The 25,866-nt window shown below is 34.0% G+C and overlaps 1 protein-coding gene across 2 annotated transcripts in view; it reads left to right on the top strand.

Annotated features, from left to right (window-relative positions):
- HSF2 (heat shock transcription factor 2) overlaps window positions 1–23,003 on the top strand; it is a 33,749-nt gene extending 10,746 nt beyond the window's left edge. Inside the window, exons 2-13 of one of the 2 annotated variants that reach the window (XM_026013349.2) lie at window positions 3,121–3,229; window positions 3,369–3,496; window positions 4,380–4,504; window positions 7,078–7,153; window positions 10,282–10,343; window positions 11,261–11,348; window positions 12,963–13,111; window positions 13,522–13,761; window positions 14,358–14,463; window positions 18,704–18,757; window positions 21,476–21,560; window positions 21,993–23,003. In XM_026013349.2, coding sequence (XP_025869134.2) covers window positions 3,121–3,229; window positions 3,369–3,496; window positions 4,380–4,504; window positions 7,078–7,153; window positions 10,282–10,343; window positions 11,261–11,348; window positions 12,963–13,111; window positions 13,522–13,761; window positions 14,358–14,463; window positions 18,704–18,757; window positions 21,476–21,560; window positions 21,993–22,285 — 1,515 coding nt within the window. In that variant the 3' untranslated portion in view covers window positions 22,286–23,003. The remainder of the gene's footprint in view (window positions 1–3,120; window positions 3,230–3,368; window positions 3,497–4,379; window positions 4,505–7,077; window positions 7,154–10,281; window positions 10,344–11,260; window positions 11,349–12,962; window positions 13,112–13,521; window positions 13,762–14,357; window positions 14,464–18,703; window positions 18,758–21,475; window positions 21,561–21,992) is intronic. The other variant, XM_026013350.2, reaches the window with a different exon arrangement.
- Window positions 23,004–25,866: the final 2,863 nt, after the last annotated feature.

Genomic DNA, 25,866 nt, shown 5'->3' with positions numbered 1-25,866 from the left:
AGGCTGCATGCACCTGGAGCCCAACGTGGGACTCGATCCCGGGTCTCCAGGATCGTGCCCTGGGCCAAAGGCAGGCGCTAAACCACTGTGCCACCCAGGGATCCCTCTATTTGAGTTTTTAATTGGTTTATGTCTTTTTTTTTTTCCTGTTGAGTTGTATGTGTTCCTCACATATTTGGATTGTTAATCCCTTACCGGGTAATCAGATATATTGATTGCAAGTATTCTGTTAGGTCTTCTTTTTATTTTGTTGTTGTCTTTGCTCTGCACAAGCTTTTTAGCTGATGGAGGTGGTATGTTAATTAGTTTGAATGTAGTTCTTTCTCTGTGTGTGTAGATATATTAAATTATGTTGTATACAATAAAAATTGTAGCTTTAAAATAACAAAAATTAAAAAGTAAGTAGAGGAATTTGGAAATAAGGTAGGCAGCTAGCAGTTTCCACGAATAAAATATAAATTCTTACCAGTATGACTTAGGTTTGCAGCATACTTCCAGAAGCTTGCTTGTAAAGAATGATTGAGCAGTAAGTTAGCATTGAGCTTTTATTTTTTTTTTCTTTCTAGATGAAGAGTTCATGAACTCATCTTTTTTCTCATTTTCCCCCCTGATTTTAATCTTATTTGTACTTATTACATATTAAATTCTCAAATAGATTTGTTACTGCTTCCATTCTCTCTAGTTCGTTTATTTATATTTACTATCTCTTCTTTAGTACCAAACTCTTATAAACTGTAATTCTATTACTTTTATGGGATAGAGTTAACACTTCTCATTGTTTTTAGTATTTTCTTGCCTCTTGTTAAATTATTTCACAAGTGAACTCTAGTACCTAATATTTGATTGTGTTAGCATCTCTTCTACTCTCCAAAATTTTAATTGATAATTTATTGAGAATGTATTGGTTAATTAGAACTGACAGCTGTACAGTACTGTATTTGTTCCTCTATAGTTTAATATATTCTTAAGATTTATCTTTAGATATGTGATATTTTTCTGTTATTGGAGTCTTTTGTTCTATTTTAGTTTAAAATTGTTATGGTAAAATATACCTAACATACAACTAACCATTTTACCTGTTTTTAAGTATATGGTTCAGTGGCATTAATTACTTTTACGCTGCTATACAGCCATCACTACCATCTCTCCAGAATGTTTTTCAGATTTCCATAATGAAACTTCATACTAATTAGACAATAACTTCCAAGTCCTCCTTCCTCCTGGCCCCTAATAGCCATACTATTTTTGTCTCGCTGAATTAGACTATTGTAGATATCTCATTTAAGTAGAATAGTATATTTGTCTTTTGTGGCTAGTTTATTTCACTTAGCATAATGTCTTTAAAGTTCATCCATGTTGTAGCACCCATCAGAATTTCCTTCTTTTTTAAGGCTGAGTACTCATTCTGTGTATTTACCACATTTTGTTTATCCATTCATCTGTCAGTGAACTTTTGGGTTACTTCCACTTCTTGACTGTTGCATATAATGCTGCTATGAATGTGGCTATACAAATATCTTTGTGAGTACCTGCCTAGTTCTTCTGGGAATATACATAGAAGTAGGATTGCAGGATCATATGTAAGTCTCTGTTTAGTTTTTTGGGGAACCACCATACTGTTTTCCATAGCAGCTGCACTATTTTACATTTCCACCCTCAAAGTAAAGGGTTCTATTTTATCCACATCCTCCAACACTTATTTTCAGTTTATTTGGTGTTTTTAAAAATAATTGCCATTCTAATGGGTATGAAGTAGTGATTGTGGTATTTGGTTTTCATTTCCCTAATGATTAGTGATGTTAGGCATCTTTGCATGTATTTATTGGCCATTTTTATATGTTCTTTGGAAAAATATCTGCTCGGGTCCTTTGCCCATTTCTTATGGGCTTGTATATTTTTTTGTTGAGTTCTAGAAGTTCTTTGTATGGATATTAACTCCTTATTAGATACACAATTTGCAAATATTTTTTTGGATTCTGTGGATGGCCTTTTCACTCTATTGATAGTGTTTGCACAAAAGTTTTTAAGTTTGAGGTAGCCTCATTGGTCTGTTTTTGCTTTTGTTGCTTGTGCTTTTGGTGTTAATCAAGAAATCCTTGCCAAATCCAGTGTCATGAAGCTTTTCCCCCTTATTTTTTTTTTTTTTAATGATTTTCAGAGTTTTAGCTCTTACATTTAAGTCTTTAATCAATTTTGAGTTAATTTTTGTATATAGTGTAAGGTAAACTTTGTTTTTTTGCACAAGAGTATCCAGGTTTCCTAGCATTGTTTGTTGAAAACTCTCCTTTTCCCATTGAATGGTCTTGGGACTCTTGTCAAAACTCTTTGGACCTGGGGATCCCTGGGTGGCTCGGCAGTTTAGCGCCGCCTTCAGCCCAGGACGTGATCCTGGAATCCCAGGATCGAGTTCCACATCGGGCTCCTTGCATGGAGCCTGCTTCTCCCTTTGCCTGTGTCTCTGCCTCTCTCTCTCTCTCTCTCTGTCTCTCATGAATAAATAAATAAAATCTTTAAGAAAAAAAAAAAAAACCAAAAACCTCTTTGGACCTTATATATAATGGTGTATTTGGCAATTGTTTATTCTGTTCCATTGGTTTGTCTCTCTGTGTTTATGCCAGTATCATACTGTTTTGATACTATATTATAGTAAGTTTCAAATTGTTTTTTTTTCTATGGAAGAACACTAGTGACTTTAAATATTAATTATTAACTAGATATTTTACTGAATTGTTTTAGTTTTTCAGTTGATTGTGTAAAGATATGGCTGTTGCAAATAATGATAAAATATGATTTCTTCTTGAATTTTGTCTATTTTTGTCTAATTGCATTGGCTTTCCATGTTAAATAATTATATTGCCCATTTACGGTATTTCTTTCTTGCTTCTGATTTAGTGGAAATTCTTCTAATATTTCACCAGAGTGTGTGATGCAGTTTTTGGTTTAGACATGCTCCTAAACTTCTGAGGCTGACATCAAAGGCTTAATTACAGTTTGGCACTTAAAGATGGTTTGTTTCTTGTTGGTCTTAATAGGAATAAAAGATGAATCTGAAAGTATCATAGAAGGACTGCTCGGTTTTGATTCATATACATCAGCTAATTGACTTTTTCTCTTTTTCAGAATGGCCAGAGTTTTCTGGTTTTGGATGAACAAAGATTTGCAAAAGAAATTCTTCCTAAATATTTCAAGCACAATAACATGGCAAGCTTTGTGAGGCAGTTGAATATGTGTGAGTATAGGCAGTGGTTATTTGGAATACTGTGGTCAGCCCTGATTAATCCATTTTTCCCCCATTAGGTTGCTAAAGGAAAGGGAAATTTTTTTACTTTTATCTATTTTAGTCATCTAAATTTTGAATCTTTTTTCAGATGGTTTTCGTAAGGTTGTGCATATTGACTCTGGAATTGTAAAGCAGGAACGAGATGGGCCTGTTGAATTTCAGCATCCTTACTTCAAACAAGGCCAGGATGACTTGTTGGAGAACATTAAAAGGAAGGTGAGCTATTGTTAATATGATTTATTTAAGGCATTACCATGTAGCATACTCGGCCAACACAGTGTTTCACCTGTTGAAATTAAGAATGTATAGAAATACACAGGTATTTTTGTTGGGATAACTTAGACTAATAAAGCTTTAATTATTTCCCTCTATTTTATATTTTTTTCTGCAGTCAACTGTCCTAAAGGCTCAGTCTTCAAATACGTTCTAGAGGGAAGGAAAATGTTTACATTCTGACTGAGGGTGAAAAATCATCCATATTGGGATGGTTCACTCTTTCTAATTTAGCTTAAAATATGTAAACTTTTGTTAGAATGTCCACTCCCTGGAGGGCTTTTTCTGTAGTTCACTGCTGAATATCCAATGCCCAGAATAAGTCCCTTGCATATAGTAAGCATCTAATAATATATTTTTTAATGAATGGTATCTTTTACTGAAATAAAATATTTTTACTAAATCCACAAAAGAAGAGGGATAAAAGAGTAATGGACCATGAAAGAAAATGGCCTAGTGTGCAGCTGTTACTGCATAAATTTAATTAAACGTGGAATGTGATAATAAAGAAGCTTGGGGAAATTACAGTGAGTTTGGCTAAAGGGAATGAAAAAAAAAAAAGCCTCTAAGTTGTTCCTGCTTGTAGAAACTTCTCCACATTAAAAAAAAAAAAAAAAAAAAAAAAAAAGATTATTTCTTATCCTTGTCTTTGAGCTGTTCTTTTTATAGAATCCTATCCTGGGCTTTTTGGAACTAAATCTAACTTCCTGAATCAGCTACAAACCCACTTATAATAGGGAAACTTTTTTTTTTTTTTTTTAATAGGGAAACTTTGAATTACAAATATGGTATTTAGTATTTGATTTCCTAAATTTGTTTTCAAAAGGTTTCATCTTCAAAACCAGAAGAAAATAAGATTCGTCAGGAAGATTTAACAAAAATTATAAGTAGTGCTCAGAAAGTTCAAATAAAACAAGAAACTATTGAGTCCAGACTTTCTGAATTAAAAAGGTAAAGTATTATTGCCAAATATAATCTTCATATAGGGATTGGTGTGTGTGTTGGGATTGGAGGTTAGTGCTTTAAGTACTTAGATCTCATTGTTGAAGCCAAGATAAAAGGTCATTTTTCTGTAAGTACTGGTTCCCTTAGTTTGATTTTTAGCCCTTGACTTTACCTCAATATTATATTTTCTTGACCGTGGTCAAAAGATTTTATGACTTAGGGCAATTAAAACAGTTTGATGCAGGAGTCTCACTGATGAAACAATAGATATTTAAATTTATGTAGGAATTGCCCCTGGGTGGCTTGCTTAGTCCATTAAGTGTCTGCTTCCTGCTCAGGTCGTGGTCTCTGGGTTCTGGGATTGAGTTCCACATCAGACTCCCTGCCCCAGGGGGAAGTGTGCTTCTCCCTTTCCCTCTGCCTCTCTTCTGGCTTCTGTATGTGTGCATGCTCTCTCTCAAATAAATAAATAAAATCTTTTAAAAAAATAAATCAGTGTAGGAAATATGATTCCACTTAGCTTTCTTTTTTTTTTTAATTTTTTTTTATTTTTTTTATTTATTTATGATAGTCACAGAGAGATAGAGAGAGAGGCAGAGACACAGGCAGAGGGAGAAGCAGGCTCCCTGCACCGGGAGCCCGACGTGGGACTCGATCCCGGGTCTCCAGGATCGCGCCCTGGGCCAAAGGCAGGCGCCAAACCGCTGCGCCACCCAGGGATCCCTCCACTTAGCTTTCATATGATGTTCACACACATGAGGGAACACAAGCCATAAAAAGATACTACATATGTTACTCATCTCTTCTTTTATGGCAGTTTAATATGCTTTTTCTATGTGGCTTAAGATAAAATAGGACACAAAAAATAGGGAAAAGGATGCAAGAGAATTGCTTTACTTGGTATTTATCATACATAGACATGGTAATGGTGTTATTCAAATCATTTATCTACAGAAACATACTTTTGCCTTATGGCAATTCTTGGCACCATTACTTGCCACACTAACAACTTGTATATAGAGTAGATGTATACTTCTCTTCTTAGTAAGTAGTTGAAATTTTTTCTTATCCTAATAGGGGCCAAGGTCTTGATTGATTTTATGTATTCTCTCTTCCATTTCAAATGTGGGATATTAGTTTAGCTGTCTTAACTCAAGTGTCTTCGTTAAAAGAATAACCTTGAATTTTGATTCCATTTTTTAATAAGGTTTAATTTTAAGCTGTCCCATTTTGTGTATTTCATTTAATCAGTTATGCTAGTTTATGGTATGTATCTTGTGTCTACTGAGGTGCCCTTTGACCCAATTTCTTGAATCTCCAGTTTAGCCCTTAAGAAATAGGTCCTTAGATTGGGCCTGTAAGTTTTAGAGGTAACCGTTCTTCTACTTAAATTTAGTAGGCAGATGATAATATCTTCAAATATCTGAGTCAAAAAGAGTACCCTATTCAGTAAGTATTAAAGAAAGTTTTATTTTCAATATCTTCTGTATGTAAGGTATAGAAGTCCCTTTTGTAATAGTTTAGCTTGAAGAGGATGGATATTATGGAAATTAACAAGAACAAAACTTAAAGCATTTAATAGGTGGATTATCCTTCATGCCTTTTAAGTATTGTTGCTGCTAATACTTAATAACTGCAATTTCAATAGTAGTTAATGAAGGAAAAGAAACTATTACTACTAGGCAAATTATTGGTTTGTCACATATTTAGACATGCTTTAAAATTTTTTTTTTTAGTGTTTTTCTATGTCTGTGTTTGAAACATCTTAAGATAGTTTTAGGACCTGATAAATATTCAGATCAACTTTAACACTTACTACACATTACCTGTGTGAACTTAGGCAAGTCCTCTCAATTCTTGAGGCTCAGTGTCCTCCTCTATAAAATAGAGCTAATAATTCCATTCTTGACTGATTTTAGAGAAGTTTAGATAAGAAATACACTAAAATGCTTAGTATAATGGCTGGAACATAGGTAGTGCTGGATAAATGTCACTTCCTTTAAGAATTCTTTTCTAAGCGGGGATCCCTGGGTGGCGCAGTGGTTTGGCTCTTGCCTTTGGCCCAGGGCGCGATCCTGGAGACCCGGGATCGAATCCCACATCGGGCTCCCGGTGCATGGAGCCTGCTTCTCCCTCTGCCTGTGTCTCTGCCTCTCTCTCTCTCTCTCTCTCTCTCTCTCTCTCTCTGTGACTATCATAAATAAATAAAAAATAAAAAAAAAAAAAAGAATTCTTTTCTAAGCATAACTCCTGAATTCACTTGGTAGCCAAAGATTAGTTTATTTTTTAAACAAGAAGTAATGAACCACATTGTCAGAGAAGTAAATTGCCTACTACTATATGGCTATAGGCATGTGTCTTTAATTTTTGTGCTTATATTGCCATGAATATAAAGTACTATAGTTAGGAAGGGATGATTCTGGAGTTGTGTCAAGATAGTTGCCATTTTATATAATTGAACCAAAGGTTTTTCATTTTCATGAATATATAGGAAAGTTCACTGGTATTCTTAATTAAAGATAATGAGGTCTGGGTTTCTCACTAAATTTTGTTTTGCTTTTTAATAAATGATAACATAGTGAGAATGAGTCCCTTTGGAAGGAGGTGTCAGAATTACGAGCAAAACATGCACAACAGCAACAAGTTATTCGAAAGGTAAGCTTTTTCATCCTATGACTGTAATCTGCCTTTGTTTAATTTGTGTACCATTTGTGACCCAAAAAAAGTCTTTATGGAATAGTCAGTGATTGATCTTAGTTTCTTATATATTGGGTTCGTATATAATAGTGAAAATATGAAATCAAACAAATTAGGTCAACTGTTATATTTTCTTTTTAATAAGGAACATTTCTCATTACCTAAATATGGTTATTCCATACTCTCAGCCTAAGTCTCATTAGCTTTAAGTAAGTGACTTTTAGCCTGATATAACAACTTTAAAGATACTTTATTTTTAGGAACATAATTAATATACTACCCATTTTTTTTTACTATGAATAACAGTCTTACTGTGTTCTATTGTTTTTACTTGAAATGGCATAGATATGGTCTTTGAAGACAAATGACTAAAATTTTCAAATCAGTTCACCAAATTATGAATTCAAAAAATTAGTTACCAATGTATGCCATTATTAGTATTTCCAGAAAAGCAGTAAAATAAATTCTAGATTTTAGTATCTGAGCTGAAAATTACTGGGGGAACTGAAATTCTCTCTGTTGCATTGTGTCCTTGTGATTTAGTCTTTTCATATCAGCTTTCATATGTTAATAAGACTTGAAACATAAAAGTAATTAAGGCAGCTATTTTTTGCTCATGAGTAAACTAGACTCTTAAGTTTAAGCAACAGGTTTTTGAGGGGGAGGAAGGGTGGGAGAACTTCAGCTGGTTTGTGCTGAGATGCCTTTAGCTAAAAATAGGGTTGTGACTGACAGGATCTGGGTCTAGTGGAGCAAGCTTAGAACAGAGATGAATGGTTGCAGCCTTTGGCCTGTAGTCAGATAGATACACTGTGTGTGTGTGTGTGTGTGTGTGTGTGTGTGTGTGTGTGTAGTTTTTCCAAATCAGTATGTAAGTGAAGGTTGAATGTACAATTTAGTTCTAAGTGTTTAGTCCAAGTACATAGACTTTCAAAACTTCCATAGCTGATTCCAACATGCAAGCCTGTTAAGAATAGCTGATTTAAAATGATAGGTGTTTGGGGGCACCTGGATGGCTCAGTGGTTGAGCACCTGCCTTTGGCTCAGGGCCTGATCTCAGGATCCTGGGATCGAGTCCCACATCAGGTTCTCTGCAGGGAGCCTGCTTCTCCCTCTGCCTGTGTCTCTGCCTCTCTCTCTGTTCTCTCATGAATAAATAAATAAAATCTTTAAAAAAAAAAGTAGAGATGTACCTTAGCCTGCACTTCATTAAAAAAAAAAAAATCTTTTAATCTTTTCCAGAAAACGTTTTAGTTAAATATTAGCTTATAATACTATATGATTTTTTTTCACCTAAAAGCAAGGAAAGTTGATGAAATACTTATAGAGGGTTTCAGGTTTTCATGAAACCTAGCATACTCTCTGCTCAAATTTGAGTTTTGAATAAATGTGGTTTGGTGGAGCTAGGGAATTTTCATGATGCGTAGTGATAGCTGATAATCTCTTCTGTATTGCTGTATTTGGCTCATATGTCTGCCATTCACTCCTTGGCTTTATATTAATTGGAATAGTAGATGTGAGTTACCTGGTACAGGTACTTGTTACAGGATAGGATAAACAGTACCTGTTATAGAACTTACCAGGTCCAGAAATTAGATGTTGTAAATGTTAGGTGCCTTATCTTCTTCAGGAAACAAGGTTTGTGTACAGCATGATGCAGAATTGTCATAATAAGAGAACTAAAATACAGAAAAAATTTCAGGAGAAACTTAGCCAGTGCTTCATGTTCTTATAATTCAACCACTAATGTTTTTAGAATTTTTTATAACACTTATAAATTAACAAAAGTAATTGAAGCCAAATTATTTCATAGATATTTCAAGTTTAAATTTGTCTTCTCATCAGCATCAGTCAGCATTTTCTTTTGAATAAACAATTTAGTGGCTAGCTTCCTTTTCATGACTCTAAAACTGTTTAACTTTTCTGCAAAGAGTCTAAATAGTCCTCCAGTTGCTTTTGGCCTTTATTTATAGCCTCTCAGTGATATACTGCTTTTCATAGTTCACCATATGATCCTCACTTCTTTAGCTCCTTTAGGAAGGTGACAATAAATTTCAAGACATATCCTAAGCCAGTGATTCTCACATTCACATCAGTATCACCTGGAGGACATTGCTGGACCCTGTCCTCAGAATTTCGGATTCCGTTAATTATGGAGTGGGGTTGAGAATGTGTGTCTAACAGATTCCTGGGCTAATACTTCTGGTCCACAGACCATACTGTAAGAAATGCTGTCATAAAATATGAAAGATTGTTTGCATGTCTTGATCTGTTTAGTAGCCTTTTCCTTTTAAATTTAATTAAGCTCTGAAGATGAAACCAGCTTCTCTTGATTGGCAGTATGTGTATCTTGGATAGTTAAGAGGAAAACCATCTGAAACAAAATCTATTCATTGTTTATTTTTAAAAAAATGTACTCCCAACTTTGAAATTGTGTATTTATTTTTGGATAATTTCTAATTAACTGTATTTTGGGGTTTATTTCTGTTACTGTATAATTAGATATTTCATGATTTTATTAAGCAATACTTTTTCTAGAATAACCCAATAAGCTTTTTCTCCCTTGAAAATTTTATGCTCTCTTCTGAAAGAGATGGAAATTTCTTTGGCCTCTAATTGCATTACCTAGTTTAAGAAAAATGTTGCCTGTCACTCCCCCCCCCCCCCCCCCCCCCGCCCCTCAGCATAGTCTTGAAAGAATTTTAGTTAAAAACTTGGGATCTGTATTCAGGCATGCTTGGATCTTAGCACCAAAACAAATAACTGAGTGGAGTATTGGGTAGATGGATGCATGGGGGGATAGATAGATGAATGGATGGATGGATGAGTAGATGAATGTCTTAGGCATCTTGATATCCTGGGTGGCTGCTACTTTTATTACAGGTTATTCTTCTGCCTGGAAACTGTTACATATCTTTAGATGTTAATTACAAGGTGCACCCAAATTTGAAATATGTTAACACGAGAGACATTATGTGACTTAGAAAATATGTAGTATTTGAATTAGTTTCTTAACACTTGTATAATGTGGACTAAAGAATTAGGAGTCTATGATGGGAAATTTTTTGTGTATATTTTCCTTTTAGATTGTCCAGTTTATTGTTACATTGGTTCAGAATAACCAGCTTGTGAGCTTAAAACGTAAAAGGTAAGTTTCTGTGTAAAATACTTTGACCTATTCCTGGACAGCTAAACATGTTAGTGTTTAACGGTGAATGGCCTACATTCGCTTAGTGTATGTCTGTTGTTCCAGATGAACAGTCCTTCCTTGTTAAATTATACTCTCAGCATTTCAAGAGTAGTGTTACTTCTTCCTCCAGTCATCCTGCTAATGTTTTTCAGAGACAAGTATAGCTAAATGGTCACTTTACAGACATATAGGGAGTTAATCAGGAATCCATTTTTGATTGCATTAGCCATTTACTGTAAAGTTAGAAGGCCTGAGTGAGGGGAAATTTTTAAAAGAAGGTCATACATTGAAAACAAAAATACTTGATCACTTATATTTAATCCACTAATAAGGAATTTAAAAACCCAAATATTGACTGTGGCTTATGATACATAAAAGTGTTAGTATTTGCCATTGTTACAACTAAAGCTTAAGGATAGTGGACAAAGGAGTAGTTGGAAGAAGAAAAAACTTATCGTAAAAGCTTGGTTATGTGCACACTTTATGCTGTGGCCTTAACTCTACTTCAAGAACTAGTTATGTATGTTAGTACAGTTCATAATGATATAGTTCAGTCAGCAATGAAATAGTATATTGTATTTATTATATTATTATATATCATTGTTATATACTACATATTATTTATTATAGTTATTATATTAATTTTAGCAAAAATAGTATAGAAAAATGGCAAAATCAAAGACCTAGGCATAGTCACGCCCTAGTTTCTGTTCCTAAGATGTGACCATTGTGTATCACTAAGTTCTTTGTGTATCCCTAACTAAAATCTTTTATTATTAAAGTGTATATGTTCATGTGAGGGTAAAATATTAGAATAGTTTAAATTTCTTGTGTGCTCGCTTCACTGAATTTCATGAATATCTTCTGATTTTCAGGCCTCTACTTCTAAATACTAATGGAGCCCAAAAGAAGAATTTGTTTCAGCATATAGTCAAAGAACCAGCTGATAATCACCATCATAAAGTAATTTTTTGGTTAAATTCTATTTTATATTTGTTATATCAAACCAGATTTTATTACAGCAGTATTTCATATATTCAGAATTCACATTCAAAGTTTAGTGAATAATAATCTAATTATTCATCCTCCAGTTTTATTAAATCATGCCTTTTTAAATTATTTACTTTAAATTATTTTAAGAAAGAAACTATTATAAATAGAATTATTTTAGTTTCCTGTTCCTAAGTTTGTTTTTTTGCCTCTCAGGTTTGTTTTTTGACTCCTTCGGTCTCTCATAGATAATCACTATCTTGAATTGGTATTTATATTAGTCATTTTTGAATTGGTCATTTTATATGTGTGAACTCATGAACAGTATTTGCTATTGTTTTGCATGTATCCAAGCTTCATATAAATGATACTGTTTTAAAAAAATAAATAAATAAATGATACTTTTTGCACATATCATTTTACATTGTGACTTTTTTTCACTTGGTTTTGCTTTTGAGGTTTATTAAATTAAGTTCATCTCTACTACTTGATATTAATTCAGTATTATGATAATGTAATTAAGCATTCATCCATAAATTATTTTAAGTTTCCAACTTTTATTATAAGTTGTGTAGACTAGACTTTTTACTCTAGCAATTTCAAAACTATTTTTGTTTACCTTTATTTTTGTGTTGGGCTCTCTGGATCATTTGTCAGACTTACACACATTGGCAAATCATTCCAGTCCAGTGTCTAGACTTCCTTTAATAGCTGATTGTTACTGTAACTTTCAAATCTTAGAATTCTAAATACTGCTTCAGATTTGTTTAATTAGAGTACCAAGATTTTTTCTCTTGAGCAAATCAGGGTTAACATCAGGTTCTTCTTCCCACTACTGTTTCTAAATAATAAAGCATACCTAACTATTGTGTTTTTAGGATTTAAGATTCAATGTAAATGGATGAAGATTTCTTAATTTAACCGGATTTATAAATTTTTAAGTACTTTGGATCTTTTGCCTCAGGTTTATCTACTGTTGAAATTTATAGATTTTGCATTTTAATAATGAGTTTAATTTGCTTTAGAGAATCGAATGCTTTCTTATTTATTACAACCTGAATATATCTGCAAATGAATAAAAAAAATTATTGCTAAAAACTCAGGCTGACATTTAACTGGAGCTATTGGAATGGTTTTTTTTTTTTTCCTATTAATGAAAGCATTTAATGAGAAAGAATAAACCATATGTCAGAGTAGCTTGGATAAAATAATCCTCATCAGCAACAGTGGCCATCTGGTTATGCTTGAAATTCCTAATGAAGTCTTAAGATTTTTTCTTTTTTTAACCCTTTGGATATAAAAAATACTTTAAAATTTGAAAATCTTTCCATAGAATCATTCTGAGGCATGCCACCTTCAAGATTCCTTACAGTCAAAGAAATAAGTAGAATGAAGTAACATACCTCATACCTTTGTGAATTGGTATAAATAAAATTAGTAAGTCCCATTAGGGCAGAGAACATAGCTAAATTGTATCCTCAAAATTTAGTAAATAATGGGTGCCCAATTAACACTTTTTAAATGGCATGTTGTTCAGTAGTCAATATAATTTCAGTTTTTGATACATTTTCTGCCTGATTTCTTTAGGTTCCACACAGTAGGACTGAAGGTTTAAAGCCAAGGGAGCGGATTTCAGATGACATCATTATTTATGATGTAACTGATGATAATGCAGATGAAGAAAATATCCCAGTTATTCCAGAAACTAATGAGGATGTTATATCTGATCCATCCAAGTAAGGAAATTATGAAGTAAAATTTGTGAAAATATTGGTTACTTTTCTTATCAAAGAGTTAAATTCGAAACAACTTTATTCTGAATTTACTGTCTAATTCATATTTGGTTTATTAAACTGAAAAAGACAAAATATTTAATGAGATGTTCTCCCCTCAGCAAAAAGACTTCCAACAAAAAGTAATGAGAATTCTGACTTTTTAATTTTGAAGTTAAACATCTTTAATTGATTCTTTGTGGTCTCCTATCATATGGTGAATCAATATTTGTGATTAAGCTGACTCACCCAAGAAGTTTGTACCTTTTGATACGTGTTTTGGGGAGAAGGTTTCCATGAAGAATGAATGGACAAATTAATTTATTGAATGTGTTTGAAAATATAATTGGTTCTTTCTCATATTGCCGATCTAGCTGTAGCCAGTACCCTGATATTGTCATTGTTGAAGATGACAATGAAGATGAGTATGCACCTGTCATTCAGAGTGGAGACCAGAATGAACCAGCCAGAGAATCCCTAAGTTCAGGCAGTGATGGCACCAGTCCTCTCATGTCTAGTGCTGTCCAGCTAAATGGCTCATCTAGTCTGACCACAGAAGATCCTGTGACCATGATGGATTCCATTTTAAATGATAACATCAATCTTTTGGGAAAGTGAGTGCTCATCTAGATGTTATCTGAGTTTATTTGCTTGCTTTGTTTACTTCACATGTTCTATTTTCTTTGAATGATCTTCTTTTCAGATTATGAACCCACGTAACTATCTTTCTTTGTTTTAGTCAGGGCTAAGTTCTGCAAATTTTTTTTTGAGAAGGATTTAATCGTCTCAAGAATAGTCTTGAGATTTTCCTGGCAATTCCTTAGATTTCTTTAATGAGATACTTGTTTTGAATATTCATAAAGTGTGTGTGTGTATTTGTGTTTTTATCAGGGCTATAGAATAAGATAATCTCTGTTAAGGGACTTATAGCATAAGAAAACCAGAAATTAGTAGCAATTACCAATAATAAGTTAAATATTTTATAATTTATAGGGTAGAGGAGAAAAGATAAATCAGACTGTTGTCACAATCTTTTTTTCTGTAAATATTAAAGTTTTGTGTAAAAGCTGTGAGTTCTTAGTAAACCACATTTTTGGGAATCTCAAAGACTGAATAGGATCTCTTACGATTAAGAATTTTGTAATGTGAGTTTAAATGTAAAAACAAGGAAACCTAATATTTGATTTTTTTTTTAATATTTTTTCCTTAGGGTTGAGCTGTTGGATTATCTTGACAGTATTGATTGCAGCTTAGAGGACTTTCAAGCCATGCTGTCAGGAAGACAGTTTAGCATAGACCCAGATCTCCTGGTTGATGTAGGTACTTTGAATACTTCTTGCTATACTGGCAGTTTGTGTATTTATGTATATTGTTTATAGATCAGCACATCATTTTCTTGTATTCTCACTATTTTTGCATTTTCTTTTTTTAAAATGAATGATTTTGTGTACTAGAAACAATGAGCAGATGGTTCAAGACAGTGAAGGAGGTTGATCACTACCCATTTCTGAATAGCAGTTCAGTTAATCCTCCTGTAACAACATATCAATTCTGTTCAACAGTGCTGCTAAATCCAGGCCTTTCTGGACTTGTGGCTGTGTTTTGTTTTGCTCTAGAATAAATTGTCGCTCAATAGAAATTGGTGGAAATTTAGTAATAGAATTACTTAGCCAGGAAGTAGCATGAAGACACTTTCTAAGACTTTGGGAATTGATGCTTTCCAATCAAATGAACTATATTTTATTATATTTGCTATATTTTTAAAATTTTTATGTCCTGAGTCCTAAGGTTATCCTGTTCCAATCCATACCACCACCTATATGAACATGGCTCCCAGTGTTGTCTGAACTGTGAATCCTTATCTACCATTTCTGGCATTAATTTTCTTGCTCTCTTACCTCTTGCTCCTACCACTCCTCTCTCCCTTACTGTGGCTTGGTCCTATCCAGATGAAATTGTGTATTCTCTCCCTGATTTCCATTTTCTGTTGTGATATGTTTTTCTGCCCTGAAAAACTTTGTCGCTCCTTTTGTTGTTGTTGTTGCATTTTTCTGCCTTAAAATGCAGCTTTTCTCATGTCAAAATATTCTCTTATCCTTTTAAGAGCTTCTCAGTGAGGCTAAAAGGAATTAGTTCTTTATTGCTCTTTAATCTTATTAATATACCACCTTATCATTCTGCTTCTCAGTCTTTGTCAATATGCACGATTTGATTATCTTTTACAAACCGTCAGTATGTCACAGGATGGATTTCCCTTTCTTTGAAGATTTCTTTTTCATACTGGCTTATGTTACCATCTTAAGTGAATTCAATATCTACACTAATGACCTACTTTAATTTGTTAATAGTAATTTGGCAGCCCTTCTTGATTCTATCATTCTTTGTTCCCAGTCTGAATCCATGGACCTTTTAGGATAGCTGTCTCCTGGATCATAAAAAAGGAAATAAAATTCCATAATCCTGACCCTCTGCAAATCCTTGCAGTCTTCAATTAGATTATTTTAATTTAACCTTGGAACATTTATCATATTCTTCTGTCCCCAAAACCTCATCTAGCCAGCTCTTCCCAATTCATAGAAGATAATCACCATACCCTGGGTCTCTGGTAAGCTGTGGAATCTTCTTTCTTAGAGGAAGTGCTTACTTTCTCTTTAAAGTTTATTTGTAAACCTGCCCTCTGCCTCTCTCTTTTTCTATCTCTGTCCTTGATCTTTCGCATCTCGCTTCAGTGGACACAGATTTCCATCTTAAACATTTTGATGTGTTGCTCTGCTCATTTACCATTTTGCTTCTCTGATCATTTCACTACAAAACTTTAGAAATGAGTAGCTATATTTGTTACTTCTTTTTTACCCTGTATTTCTTTTTGAAACCCTGCATCGTCTTGCTTATTTACTCTAAGCCTGTGCTGCCTTGTTTTATCCATAGTGGGCTATGTTTGTTTTTGTTTTTTAAGTCAGGCCATTGGGCTAGTAGGTTTATTCTGAATCAGATTTGGGCTTCATTTGGCTCATGTCACTTACTAGCTCTGATACTAACTTTGGGAAATTTTACTTCTCTTGTTCAGTTTCCCCATCTGTTAAATGTGGCTAATGCTTAACACAAAGCGCTCTTGTGGGGATTATAAATAATTAGTGCTATTATTATTATTAATACTAGTTACTTTTGACAATGGAACTACTTCTGTTAATTCTAGAGGCACTGGACTTTGTTTTTTTCCCCCAGTCTTCCTAGCTAATCTCTGTTTACTCTAAGAGCTTTTCTTTTTCCTGTAGTTTTCTACTTGTATTTCCCAAGGTAACCATTCTTTTAGCTTTTTATTTGTTCTGAGTCTCTTCTTTTTCTGTCCTTCCTCTTTGAAGGGATTTTGGTTCTATGATTGCTCTCAAATTTTTATCTCTACCTCTTAAATCTTTTTAAAGTAAACTTTACTTCAATTTTAATTCCATGCCTTTGGGATCAGCAGTTAAGAAGATCTTGTTAAGATCTTGTCTTAGATGGTGTTTAACACAAACTTTTCTTTATTCTCTAAACTAGCTATACTTCTCAGCTTTCTCAGCTTTCTTATTTTTTTTTGTAGTGGTATCAGACTTCTCTCTACTCACTAGGATAATAATCACTGAGTCAATTTGGTTTCCTCATCTTTATCTCATTGTTCATCAAGTCCTGTGTATTTTCAAAAATAGCACTCATAAATCATCCCTACTTTCTGTTGCCTCCTTCATCCAAGACCTTCATTATTTTATCCTTGAATTATACTGTATTGTAAAAATGTAAAATTGCATATGCCTATGCATCCATAGGTTGCCTTTTTCTCTAAGATGGCAAAGATGGTAAGGACATGAATAAGGTATGCTGAGGAGTTTATGGGTTCTCTACAGAGTTCAGTTCTGAGTGACCCAGTGTGGAGTCAGCAGGAGAGGCCTGGCCTTAGAATTCAACTAGTGTCACTCATGTATGATCTACTTTTTTTTTGCTTCACATTATACATCTGCTGGGAATACATGAAGGTATCCCTGATTTAGTGGGTGGCATGAGTGGGGCAAAGAAGGAGTGAGGAGCTTATACTCTACAGATGTTACTTTCAGTAGGGATCAAATATGGTCAGGCTCAGAGGCAGTGACAAGCCGAACCTGGCAGAGATTGGCAGTCATGTACGGTTAACTGCTCTTAAGGATCTGAGTCTCTTCCTTTTCATGTATCAGTAGATAATATGAAAGGGGGAAAAGTTAAGAAAAGGAAGAGCTGGGAATATTTTTAGGACTATCATGAAAATGGAACTTTAAGGAGAAGAATCAGTGTCTAGAGACAGTGGAGGAGGGATATATCTGCATTTCATTATATCCTGTGAACCATTTTGTGTTCATTCTCATAAAATGCTTTAATCATTGCTCAGGCCTTTTTCAAGCCTCTTACTGCTGACAGAATGTGGTCTTATCCTCTTACCAGTTTTGCTCTTACTTCTTGAACTTTATGTATACAGCTTATTATTCAACTCAGAACTTTTATATTATTTGGATTGGTCATCTTGTCTGTTGCTAGAACTTCCCCCTCAACCTTCCTTCTCTATGGTTGCTCGTGCTATAATTTTTTCTCCCTCCATTCTCTCCTTTCCAAGTCCTAACCATTCTCCAGGGATTGATACACGTTGGATAGCTTCATCAACATTTTTTTGTTTCGTGTGTGTGTGTGTGTGTGTGTGTGGTTTTCTCCTTTCTCCTTTCTCTTCTTAGTACTTTTGATCCCCATCATCAATTAGTATTTTAATACTGGATTGTATCTGATCATATGTTACTATTTGACATTGTTCTTGTCTTTTAGATTGTGAGCTCCTGGAGAGCAGGAATAGTGTCTTCATCTTGTATTCTTCATGATGTCAATTATTTCTTAGATGTTCAATAAATCCTTGTGGAATAAATGACTTTGAAGCTTATGACTTAAAAGTTATGTCTGTAAATTGGCTGGACCAAGGGGTTTAGTGAGCAGTGGTCTTAGTATTTACGTCTTCTGTTGCTAGGCAAGGGCCAACAAGGAAGTAAGTATGCTATTTGGTCAGAGGACTCTGAGGTGTAATTTAGAAGCCACCGTTGTAGAGCAGATTCTATAAATTTCTCACATAATTAGCAGGTAGTCAGAGAAGGTTTACTGTCAAGGCAAGGGACTCAGCCCTGGATGCCACTTAAAGCCAAAGGCATTTAGAGAGAAAGTAATCATAAGGAAATGAAGGAGAGGCAAGGTTGGCCAAACCATTATTTTCTTAAGTGATTTACCCCAATGTTTTATTTACTTTATTTATTTATTTTTTTCCGTAAGGGCCCCCCACTGTTTTATAGAGAAATTCTTACAACTTCTGACGCATGGGCTAGCTTGCTCTGCTTTTATATGTTTTTCTTTCTTTCCTGCTTTTCTCTTTCAAACTTGTTTTACTGTATGAAAACTTCCTAGTGCAGGAGCTACATCTCTTCACCCAACATGGCTGTATAAAAATTTTGAACACACAGTTAATTCTTTTTTAATATTTTTTAAACTTATCATCTTTCTTGTTTGGTCTTTCAGCTTTTCACTAGTTCTGTGCAGATGAATTCCACAGATTACATCAATAATACAAAAGTAAGTTTTAATTCATGTTGCTCAGGACCCATAGCTGTAAGAATCTGAGAAAAAGTCCTAGTAAGTAGACAGCAGTATGACTCCCAGTTACAAAAAGCATTTTATATTCTTACCTTATATGTGTGGTCAAGATAGTAAAATTTTAGATGAAATATGAGCTTTTGGTTATGAGGTGAGTCATTGCCCAATTCTGTAGGCATTTGTGTGATTAACTGTCAGTATGAAATCAGCTGTCAAGGTGCTGGGAGATCAACTGAGTTAAACTTGGCATGTTCAGGTGTATCACTGAAACAAATTATTAAAATATTTCTTCATGTTTTATGTACTTCAGTTTACATTCTTATTCCTCCGTAAACAGCTTCTCGGCATTTTTTTATTGAAAATTCACGGGTACCCATATTTTTTAAGTTCCTTCATTTTATTAGCATGCAACTAAAGCTCAGGGATTTGAACTAATTTGTACTAATTGTAGGTAAGGCAGGTTGAAACAATGAAGTGTGGGCTTTCAACATTTATTTAAGTAATTTTTTTTTTTGTTATTTTCTTGGACTTACAGGATTTCCAGTTGGAATTAGCAAATGTTGACAGGAAATTCTTTAGAACTGGTTTTTAATGAATAGTAAGGACAATGTGAAGTTGTTAAGAGCAGATTGATTTGGATCATTCTGTTGCTTTGTATATGGTTTATTGTCTTAAATAGGTGTATACTCTGTTTATTGAATATCAAGGTGTAAATCAAGTCTTCTGTACAAAATCTAGATTAGTGGACTTAAAATTTTATCTTGGTTCTTGTTCTTTGTTGTCAAAAAATGAACACTTAAATATAAGTGTTTAGAGTGAGGGGTAGAATTTTTCTGACTAATGTCATGTGTGAGGATAGCCTGACCAGATTTTTTCTGCATATTCGAAGTTATAGCCTGGGTAACTTCGAGTTGAAAGAATTTGTGAATTTGAGGTTGATTATACATTCAGTATTTGGATAATTTTTATCAGGAGTTAGCATACTTTTATAAAGGCCAGCTGGTAATGAGCAGTTTTGCAGGCCATATGTTCTCTGTCACAACTGCATAGTGCTCTAATTATAGTGTAACAGCAGCCATAGACAATACATAAAAGAATGAGTATGGCTGTGTTTCAGTAAAACTTTATTTACAAAGACAGGCAGCATGCTGAATTTGGCATGTGGACCACAGTTTGCTTGGATTTATACTGTAAGATTCTGTGGATCACCTCAACACACTGGGTTTCACTAAATATGGTATTATTAAATGTTAGGTCATAAGGTGAATGAATGCATATCGTGCATTCTTGCATTCAGTTAGTGAATTTACTGCACTGTTTATTGCTACACATTGAGTCATTCTTTATTCTTGGATTATATCCTCCTTATTCCAAAACCAATAGCTTAAATGCAGTTCTCAGGAATAGCAGTTAAACAGCAAATTGTATATTATTTTATAGTACTATAGAAAAATTTGAGAATGACTTTTCATTATAGTTCTAAAATCTAGATTAAAGTTTTCAAATAATTGGCACATCAACTGCTATTCCCTTGCTCATGACAGGTATTATATTAACATAAATTACAACACTCTTTCCTAATAAAATCAGGTTACTTGTATTCTTCAGTAGAGCAATCTAAGTGGCCACTACTAATGAGTAAGAATTTGCATGGAAAACCCCTTTTCATCCTGGTTCTCATGTTTTGGAATAAAAGTAGCATCCTTGGAAACTGCCTATTTTAAAAAGTAAAAAATAAAGATTTTATTATTGCATTAATGTTTTTTTTTTTTTTTGTGATTGCTAAATGAAAAATGTTTTTATGTATATTTTTGGAAAGGTTTAGTTTATTATATCTTGGGGCCATTGTTATTTCTGAATCTGGAAACTTGTACTGCTTCATTTTATGATGATTTTATGATGAATATGAGGTAAATCACAGGAAATAGTATGTTTTTTACACCATTTAAACTTAACCAGCAAGCAACTGTCTGGAACTTAACGGCTATTTAGGGAAAATTATGAACCTCTGCACCTCAGTTTTGAACATCATTGAAAAGAGCATTGAAGAACTAAACAACATTAAAGGTTTAATCCCCTTTGCAATCAGATGTGAGGAGAGAAGACAGTGGTTCAAAGAAGCAATTTAAATGACATAAAAGAACTGAAAGAGTCTCAAAGGAAATGAAGAAACTTCACCTCAACTTTGAGGCTTCCAAATATAGAGATAATAGTTTTAAGGATATCACCATGTAATCCTGACTTACTCTAAAAATGTTCACTATGCTAAATATTCCGTTTGTGAATGAAGAGAAATAAGTAATATACATTTTTAATCAAAGCTGTTTAAGATGAGTTTAATTGTTTAAAGAATCATCTGTTAGTTTGAAACCAGCCATCTTTGATTCATTTCCATCTTTTACCTGTGACGATGCGGTCTGTTCTTTTGAAATGCCCCCTCTTTTCATACTTAACTGTCATCCTAGTTCAGGTTCTTTATTTCATCCGCTTGATGACAGCAGTAGTTTTCTTAACCAGTCTTACCTATTCAAATCTGTTTCTCTTTCTAATTCATCCTTCCTGGTGCTTTCCCCCTTCACCTGTATTTCAAATAACACACCAGTGCTCACATACTGTATCAGTTTTTTATTTTTTGCCATTATTAGGAATATATCAAATACGAAACAAGAAATTTTTATATTATTTTTTCTCTTTTAGTCTGAGAATAAAGGATTAGAAACTACCAAGAACAATGTAGTTCAGCCAGTTTCAGAAGAGGGAAGAAAATCTAAACCCAAAACAGGTAGGTATAAATGTAGTATTAGTTTTTACAGATTTTTAAAATTAAAGAGTCCTACATAGAAAGTAATGTGAGCCAAGGAAAGTCTTGCCATACTTAACGATTGAACACAGAATGTACTGTTCTCAGTTCTGTGCATAACGTATCAAGGTTTCAGTTTATAGAGAAAATTAAATTGGTGAGGTACTAGTTTAAGTCATTTTTAAAAAATTTAACTTTAGGAGAACTTAACTCTGTCTTAATAGTTGGAATAACAAGACAACTTTTCTGACTAGTACATTTTAAAATTTACTGACGCCAAAGTATCATATTTCTTGTTTGGGTGTATGAGGGTACTGATTGCATATATGCACAGCTGTTTCCATTTTTTCCACCTTCAGCTTGAACTCTGTATAAGCTGGTGATAAAAGAGCATTTTTCTAATCTTTATTATAGATAAGCAGCTTATCCAGTACACTGCCTTTCCACTTCTTGCATTCCTCGATGGGAACCCTGCTTCTACTGTTGAACAGGGAAGTACAGCATCATCAGAAGTTATGTCCTCTGTAGATAAACCCATAGAAGTTGATGAGCTTCTGGATAGCAGCCTAGATCCAGAGCCAACCCAAAGTAAGCTTGTTCGCCTGGAGCCATTGACTGAAGCCGAAGCTAGTGAAGCCACACTGTTTTATTTATGTGAACTTGCTCCTGCACCTCTGGATAGTGATATGCCACTTTTAGATAGTTAAATCCCCAAGAAGTGGACTCTACATGTATATATTCATCAAAATGATGAACTATTTATTTTAAAGTATCATTTGGTACTTTTTTTTTGTAAATTGCTTTGTTTTGTTTAATCAGATACTGTGGAATCAAAAGCACCTTTTGCTTTTCTTACTTACACACTCTTGCAAAGCTTTCAGATGTTACTCAGCTACGTAGGTACATAAGACTTAATGCACATTGTTGGCATATCTTTAAGTTGGATTCAAATGGCCATTTTTCTCCAGTTGTAGTAACTTGGATTTCTTTTTTACATATATGCCCATTAACCCCAGTTAAACTTTTGTTTGTTTTACTTGTTTGATGCTGTCTGTTTGCATTGAGTGTTAAGTCACTAGAACTAATGGTAGAACTCTTAAAGCTTTATCTGTTCCAGTTACTTTTATTAAATATTTTTCACTTGGCTTATTTTTAAAACTGGGAACATAAAGTGCCTGTATCTTGTAAAACTTCATTTGTCTCTCTTGTTCAGAGAAGTTCATTCATGTTCAACAGGAAAGGCAAAGTATACATGAGTGCTTGCTGTCAGATATGGCTCCAGCTCCACATACATAGAAAGAAGGGGATGGGATGGCATCAACACCATCCATCTCATTGGACTAGTTTTAAGTAAAAGTTTTCTGATTTGTTTGTGTTTTTTTGAACCATACTATTTAGTAAAATAAATATAATGAATGTTGCGTACTAGTGTCTGTTATGTGTCTTCTTTAGAGGTGACACCCACATACATTTTTTTTTCCTTTTTATAGGAAGTAGGTAGGCTTAAATTGTAAACTGTCTGTTGTCCATTGAGTCATACCAAGAAATTTGTGCCCCATCTCAAGAGATAGACTGTGTGTATTACAACAAGGAAGGAATATAAGGTCTCTAAACTTAATGTGTTTTAAAGTTCTGTGTTAAAAGTTATACTCACTTGCTTTCTATATTCCTAATAAAGAACTAAGAGAAGTATGCCTCTCATTGTCCCAAATGAGGTAAGAACATTATCACTGGATGCCACCCAAAGGCCTGTGATTTTTGCCCCTAGAGAAACAGTTAAGTCACTTTCTCCTTTTGGACCAGTTGTTCAAGAGGCTTACAGAGGCTTAATGCAAGGCGGGCACCTCTTTTATCAAGTTGAATTCCACCTTCAGGCACAAGGGTAGAAGCAGTGCAGTTTATATTTGAATACAAATTAAAATAGGGCCTTCCTCTTGGCCATATTCCGTCTCTTAATATCTTGGAATTTCTCTATGATGTAGAAATTCAAAGTAAAGCCTAGCACAGAGAAATAGGAAGCCCTTCCTTAGCAGATCTTAAAACATTGGACTCTGACCGTGGCATCTTGGTGAACTAATTCAAGTCCCCAGAGGTTTCTGCATAAGCTATAGAGATCACTTTCCTGGAGGTTGTTAAGGTTTGTACAAGAATTTAGAGCTGAGAGGAGAAATAACTTTAGAGATGTTCTTATTCCCTTCTCTTCTTCAGTGTGGAATGATAAAATTTCTTCTCCTTGGGGATATTTTGGAGCTTTAAAAGTATTCTAAAAATCTTGCAAAACTTCATACTTTGTAGTGCTTTTTAAGTTTAAAAAATTAAGAATTTTCATCTTTAGTTGGAAGTTATATTTTTAAATGCTAATATTAACACCATCCTAAATTTGTTACTGTTTAAAAATATAATTATGTGCTGTTTAAATGTATCTAGAGGAATCTGTAAATACCATAGTGATTTGATATCCATTCATCATCCATTCCACTTCTCCCAAAGAATTTTATCTTAATTTTTTTTATGTTAAAGTCCTACATTGAAGATAGTGTCACACTTCTCAACAACTAAATATGAAATTATTTCCTATAACAGTAAGATTCTAAGCATTACGGAAGTTTGTCTCCGATTATATACAATTCACTAAAGCAGTCTAATTATCCAAGCCATTTTCTCTGTCATGCAGTTAGATTTATTTCCACCTTTGTAAACAAGGTGGCTGTGTAACTGAATTCTGACAGATAAATCAGAAGTGATGTACAGAACTTCCAGATGTGGTCTGTGAAAACCTCCCCTCTGCAATCCTCCTTGCTCTTTCACCCCTTCATTAGCTTGATGCAGAGGAGTATGTGGCTTCTGAGTATTCATTCAAGAAGAAATTTGGCTTCCTGAATCACAGCTTAGAAGAGAGCCACCCATCAATCTTGGACACCCATTGTAGACTTCAGGTGAGTAGGGCACAAAAACTATTATGTTCTGTCTTTGGATTTTTTTTTTTTTTTTTTTGGTTGGTCATAGTGTTCACTAATAAAAGATTCAAATTTTGGTAAACATAAGTAAAATGTTATCAGAAATACATTTTTTAGTGAGAAGGTCTTGATGGGAGTTTTCCCCCCATTTTTTTGTATCTGAGGGTGAAGATTATCATTGTAAAAGCATCAATTTCATTCCTTTTTGTTTCCATAGGCGTAGAACTCTTGAAAACATGATGGAAGGAATTTTGTCACAGCACTATCCCTCAGTCCTTTGAACTCCTTCAGAATTATATACCAGAACTATTATTTTATGATTTAGTAGCTGGGGATTTATAATTAGATCATCATTCAAAACAAAAAAATACCTGAAGATTTTCCCCCCTATCATTCTTTCTCACCAATACACAAAATTTTATATATTGAGTGTTCGAGATTTTATCCAGATTGGTAAGATTCAGAATGCAGCTTTGTTAAATGTGAAAAGTAACTGTTAAGAGGGATGATGCCTTGATGTCCTTAAGGCATCTTTTCAGGCAGATCCAACCTCAGGAAGGAGTTAACAAGGAAATTGAAGATTGGAAACTGATTTCTCTAAAAACTCTTGCTTACCAAAGGAAGTCTCTGTAGTGTCTGGAAAACAAGTACCACAGTATGAAGACTGTTAGAGTACCCCTCCCTCCCCGCCCCATCTTCATCCCCTTTATAACTTACTTTCGCTTAAGGGGGTATAAGTATCACCATCAGAAATGGTGTAGGACAAAAAGCTGAATGTTCTTTAAGGTGCATCACTATGTTTTCACAGGGATGGTATACTCAGCTGACCAGAGGCTTAAGTGTGAAAACAGTCTGTAGACTGGGAAAATGACAAAATGATATTTCATTGTGAACATACATAGGATGTTTAAGAATTAGAGCCTAAATGTTCAAGGACACATGAAATATTTTTTGAGAATTGGTTGCTTATTAGGCCACAAAGCAAATCACATTTCATGCAATTGGTGTCAGACTAAAGTACAAATAAGCTAGACTTTAGTTTGGAGTGCTGCCATGGTATTTTGATAGAGTGATCTTCATTTGGGTTTACTGCTTTTCCCATTATTAAACAGGAGTTAATGGGTTTGGGGTAAGAAAGACCACAGGGGTGAAGTGCCATTTTCAACATTTATCAAATTATCTTATTGGTTGTTTTTCTGGAGAAACCTAATACACTTCACTAAAAAAAGGAACAAAAGTGTCCTCTATCTTACATCTTAGAACACAGAAAAATCAAGTGTGTGCAAGAATGGAGCATCTGCCCAGTAAACGGGGATGCTTTCAGAGGTGTT

The sequence above is a fragment of the Vulpes vulpes genome, chromosome 1 (genome assembly GCF_048418805.1).
Source record: "Vulpes vulpes isolate BD-2025 chromosome 1, VulVul3, whole genome shotgun sequence".
Taxonomy (NCBI): Eukaryota; Metazoa; Chordata; class Mammalia; order Carnivora; family Canidae; genus Vulpes; species Vulpes vulpes.
The sequence above is the reverse complement of the archived record's forward strand: the minus strand, read 5'-3'. Positions and strand labels throughout refer to the sequence as shown.